At 44.0% G+C, this 5,184-nt stretch overlaps 1 protein-coding gene across 1 annotated transcript in view; it reads right to left on the bottom strand.

Annotated features, from left to right (window-relative positions):
* LOC131262490 (uncharacterized) overlaps positions 1-5,184 on the bottom strand; it is a 97,868-nt gene continuing 92,684 nt past the window's right edge. Inside the window, 3 exon segments of the mRNA XM_058264502.1 lie at positions 1-2,059; positions 2,125-2,272; positions 2,364-2,752. Of these exon segments, the coding sequence (XP_058120485.1) occupies positions 584-2,059; positions 2,125-2,272; positions 2,364-2,752 (2,013 nt within the window). The 3' untranslated portion in view covers positions 1-583.

Here is a 5,184-nt window from a genome sequence, read left to right as displayed (position 1 = left end):
TGTTGTTCGTTACTCGTTGTATTTCGACATTTTTACACTAACACAGAGTTACTTATTTCTCATGTGCAGGAATTTTGTTACTAGTTTTTTTTATTATATTCTTTATCCAATCCTTTACATGTTTAGGTATGTAAGTCGTCCCATTTCTGTTTTCAATCGTGTTTACTTTGGTTGCCAAAATATTGCAAGCGTGCTGTATTATCCCATTGCAGTGTTCGTCACGATTTGGTGTTGTTGCTTCAATCAACCTTAAGTTATGCTTAGAGACTCCTATAACCCTGCATCAACATGGACAATGCGGCAAGACAAAGAAGAGTGTTAACGATGACCATAATCCTCTTAAGGAGCGCACGCATTTGCGTAGTGTTTTTCATAAGAGTGAAAGAATACTGATAAATGCTTGCTGCTATTATTTGATTGAGCACTCAAAATATTAAATTCAATCATCATCAACAGACGCACGTTGCTTTGTTCAAAAATGCACACTTACCTAACACACAACATAGTACTCGCAGTTCCATTTCAAATTGTAAAACAATGCCTTTCACTTGCCATTACGCTTCATCGGGGGTGGTGAGCGCGCTTAATCCTCGTCACTCAGTGCCTCATATTGGGCAGAAAGAAGGGGCTTTGGTTCGGTGGCCGTTGCATTATGCCTATCATCTCCCAGTACACCGCCACCAGTAGCGCTACCGCTGACACTGCTGTTCGAGGAAACTATGATATTTCCGCTGGATCCTGGAGCTCCACTACCAACAGGCAGCAGCATATTATTAACTGAACCTTTCAGACTTTCGCCAGCGCTGCTACTATTTCCCGAGTTTCCCCCCGTTCCAAGCGTCGTTGCCATGGTAGACGGGGAGGACGACGAGTGATGATGTCCACTGGGAGACGATGATGAAGCTCCACTGGCTACCGTGAGAGCGCTAAACGGGTAGGTATAAGTGGGAGGTGTAGTGAAGCTCGATAACGATTGCTGATGATAAGCATTATGAACCCCCGATGTCACCAACTGATTCGTCGCACTAGATGTTACAGGTACGGTGGTACTTGATGTTGCCGCTATAGATGAAGTAGATACTACCAGATGATGTTGATGATGCTCTTCCACAGTACCAGAATGCTGTGCATCGGAAACGCCACTACTACGTTCCGATGATGATGCTGGTGTGCCGCTTCGATCTGTATTACCCACCTCCTTTCCCCCGTGGTGATGGCCAACTGAAACCGCCAGCTGCTGATGATGATGAGGGGAATGGTTTTGAAAGCTACGCGGGGACGATTGTTGCGGTCGCTCACTTCGATTGCCTTGCGATTGCCCGTCGACCACCACCACCACCGCGGGCGCATCTGGCGGACGCTTCTCGTCTTCAGTGCGCATAGCCTCAACGATGCGATTTTTCACGTAAAAATCGAGGGCAAAATTGTCTCGCCCCCCACCGCCGCCACCGCCACCGCTACCAGGGCTAGAAATCGAGTTACCTACGCTTGCGTTCATCCCAACACCTCCTCCGATTCGACCCAATGGTGTGCCTGGGTGGAAAAAAGGTGGAGCGTCGGGGGAAACGGGTTCGTGAAACTTACTGCGAGGGCCAGGTGATTGTGCCAGTCGAATAATGTGTCGATCTTCGGGAGTTAAGCGACCAGGCCCTTTCGGTGATTCGTGGCGCTGCATTTGATCCTCTTTACCGGGCGTTGTTACGGCAATTGGACGCCGGTTTTTCCACTGATCTGCCATCAAAATTGCCTCTGCTCCGGCAGCAGTCCCCGTGGCATTATATGGTATCATCGGGGGCCGTAACGATAAGTACGGATTCGGGTTGGGCGAGTAGTCCTTTGTAATTATCGATTCTGTCAGCTCACCAAGAGTGATATTTTTCACCGTTCCACCACCCCCACCACCCACTCCAACATCACGTCGAGAATTGTGATGGTGTTGGTGCATGGAGGATTCCGAGTCTAAGTCAATGTTGATAACAGTCGGCGATTGAGACTTACTACCATTGTTTTCACTAATGGCTTGCTGTGTCATCACGGAGCGCTGGTCACGCTGAGAAAACTGAAATAATGTATACTAAAGGTATTATCTTCAAATGGTTACTAACTAGAACGTCGAGTACTTACATATGCCCTATGAAGATCTCGGCTCGACGGCAAAGGGGGTGGCTCAACAGTAGTTTGACTAATCTGGTGTGTTATAATTGCATCAATCAAGTTTGCAGCCGTTAATGACCCATCCGAAGTCGATGTGCCTCCAACTATCCCAATGGTTCTTAAATAAAAAATACAACAAAAAAAAAACAAGTTAATAAGAAGCCCGCCAAATCGATTAGATTCATTAATCTGTTATCATTCATTTTTACCTATCACGTCTTTCTGGTAAAAAGCTATCGTATTGGTGTTTCCGACGACGCTCGTCCAATTCTTGGTGACGTTCAATGCGTTCCCGGTCACGATCGCGGTGGTGTTCTCGCTCACGCTGCTCTCTGTATTCGTGCTCACGTCTCTCCCGCTCACGATGTTCTCGATCCCGTTCGCGTTCCCGATCACGTTCGCGCTCATGGTCCCGTTCACGCTCGATCCGTTCGACCATAATTGTGCGCTCCAGTTCTGGCCGTTCGCGAAAATGAAATTCATCACGCAGATCGCGATGTTCTGGGTGAGACGAATCCCTCTGATACGCAACAATTGGGCCATGTTGCTGCAACGAAGAATGGTGCGGTGACTGCTGTTGACGACGCTGTATATCAATCTAAGAAGATAAAAAACGGTTAGGGTCAGTGAGGGGGTATATTGGCTCATGTATGTAACTTTCGCCCAATAGAAAGGAGATCAATTATTACACTGATTTCAAATAATGATTGATTTTTTCTAGTTATTTACTAAATTTGGGAGCGATTGCATCAATATTTTTCGAGAAAATTGTTAAAAACTACGAAGCTGTCGCTTTTTCAACAAATCATGCTGTAAGCAGATAGTTCGTCCACCTTGAGATATAAGCAACCACTGCGTAAAAAATTCTGAAGTAATGTTTTTCTAAAGCTTTGAGTGCTTTTAGGAATTATCAAAACATTACTTGAATTTTTTGAGTACGAGAAACAAGTAATTTCGATGCAAAAGTGGGCCAAAATAGATGCAAGGAAATCTGGTTTCGACTAAAACGAAATTTGTATGCATTCTGACACTGACAGCTGCCTGTCAGAAATTTTCTATTCGAAAATCCTGCAAAAAAGTGGAAATTAAAATATTGAATTAAACATTTTATCTTACTCATTTAACAAAAGTAAAAGTTAATAGCAGATTCTAAATTATTTTAACGATTATTGAAACCATTAAAAACATAAAAAAGGCATTTTTCATGTGGACCAAACTAGAAGCAAAGCGGATCAAAGTAGCGACAAAAAGTGTGTTCGGAAATTGATAATTTTTCCAGCCATTTTTTCACTTTTTGAAAGTGTTGTTTACCTTTTGTATGGGACAGCGTCGAGAAATCTGACAGTTTGTGTCGTTTTCGGCTCCCAATAAAAACCCTCTATTATTGATAAAATACTCTCCTATGTAGCAGACTCGGACTTGATGGAGTCTTAAGGTTCTTGCACACATTGCCAATGTTGGCGCCAACTTTCACTGCCAATATGCAGATTCTATGGTATCGCCATCTGTCGGAAAAGTTTGCAACTAAATCTTGCTCAACCAAAAAATTTTGGTTGCAACCTCGCCAATGTTTGACAATTCAATATTACCTAGTACAGAAATGGTAAACAAACCAGTATACCAAGCGTAAACAACCATTCGCATTCAAACACAACTGGTGTTGTTTATTTTTAATGTAAAAACGAGTATAGAATGAAATTTAAAACAATGTTGTCGTCGCCAACTTGTCGACAACTTGCGCTGATACTTCACACATGAGCAATGCCAAGGTAAGCTATTCTGACAGAAAAACAGAGGTTGTCAAGTATTGCTTTGGTATTACCTTGGCAGGCATTGCTCAGGTGTGAAAGAGTTTTTAAAACTCTTTTTAAAAGAGTTCTCTTTAAAAGAGTTTTTAAAAAGTTTTTAAAACTTTTCTGTACACTAGCGAACGTTCGCTCGAATTCTGAGCGTAGCTTCAACACCGAACGTGAACCGAACGAGACAACTGCCATTACTCGGGGTCCACACTGCAGCGCGACGTCCCGTTTCAAAAGAAGCCCAGTTTCGGCAGAACAATCGCGCAAGTCAAGCGCGACAGAGGTAGGAGAGTATGTAGAAATATGTATGACATTGGGGCGCAAACTCGGCTAAATTTTTTTTTTGAATTTTGAGGTAGTAATGCATGATATTTGTTTAGCTACGTATTTTATGCACCCTGATTGAGTTTGGCGCTTCCACATTTGAAAGTGTATATAAACGTAAGACACAGTTGTAAGTATATATTTCCACATCATCTCCTACTTGTTGAAGAGCAGTTTGTTTACGTTTCGGCACCCGAAAAAACTTTGGTAAAAATATCAATTAAACCGGAGTTTGATAACTGAATTACATTTGTGAAGGCTAGAAATAAGTAGTACAACGAAAAATCCGATGTTTCGTGAAGAATATTGCTCGTTTTGTTCGCGTTTGTGATTCGGTTTGTTTTCGTTTTGTCCAGCTGTCGGTTTGTTTACGTTTCGAATTGACATTTGACAAGAGCTAGCGCGACGTCCCGTTTTTCGCTGCTTCTACACTAGCGCGATTTGTGCGACATTTTTTTTGTATCCCGGGGTCCACACTACAGCGCGACGTCGCCTGACAGGCGCTGAACTCCATACAAATCCGATTTGCGCGAAATCGCGCTAGGTTTTTTTTGTATGGAGTTCAGCGCCTCTCAGGCGACGTCGCGCTGTAGTGTGTCGCGTAACGCGACGTCGCCTGACAGGCGCTGAACTCCATGCCAAAAAAAACCTAGCGCGATTCGCGCGACACCGCGCAAGGTTTTTTTTATATGAAGTTCAGCTCCTGTCAGGCGACGTCGCGCTGTAGTGTGGACCCCGAGTATGGAGTTCGGCTGCCTGTCAGGCGACGTCGCGTTTCGTGACGGGACGTCGCGCTGTAGTGTGGACCCTATGTAGAAACAGCGAAAAACGCGACTTCGCGCTAGCTCTTGTCAAATGTCAATTCGAAACTAAAACAAACCGACAGCTGGACAAAACGTAAACAAGC

The sequence above is a fragment of the Anopheles coustani genome, chromosome 2, assembly GCF_943734705.1.
Source record: "Anopheles coustani chromosome 2, idAnoCousDA_361_x.2, whole genome shotgun sequence".
NCBI classification, from domain to species: Eukaryota; Metazoa; Arthropoda; class Insecta; order Diptera; family Culicidae; genus Anopheles; species Anopheles coustani.
This window is presented reverse-complemented; position numbering and strand designations above follow the sequence as displayed.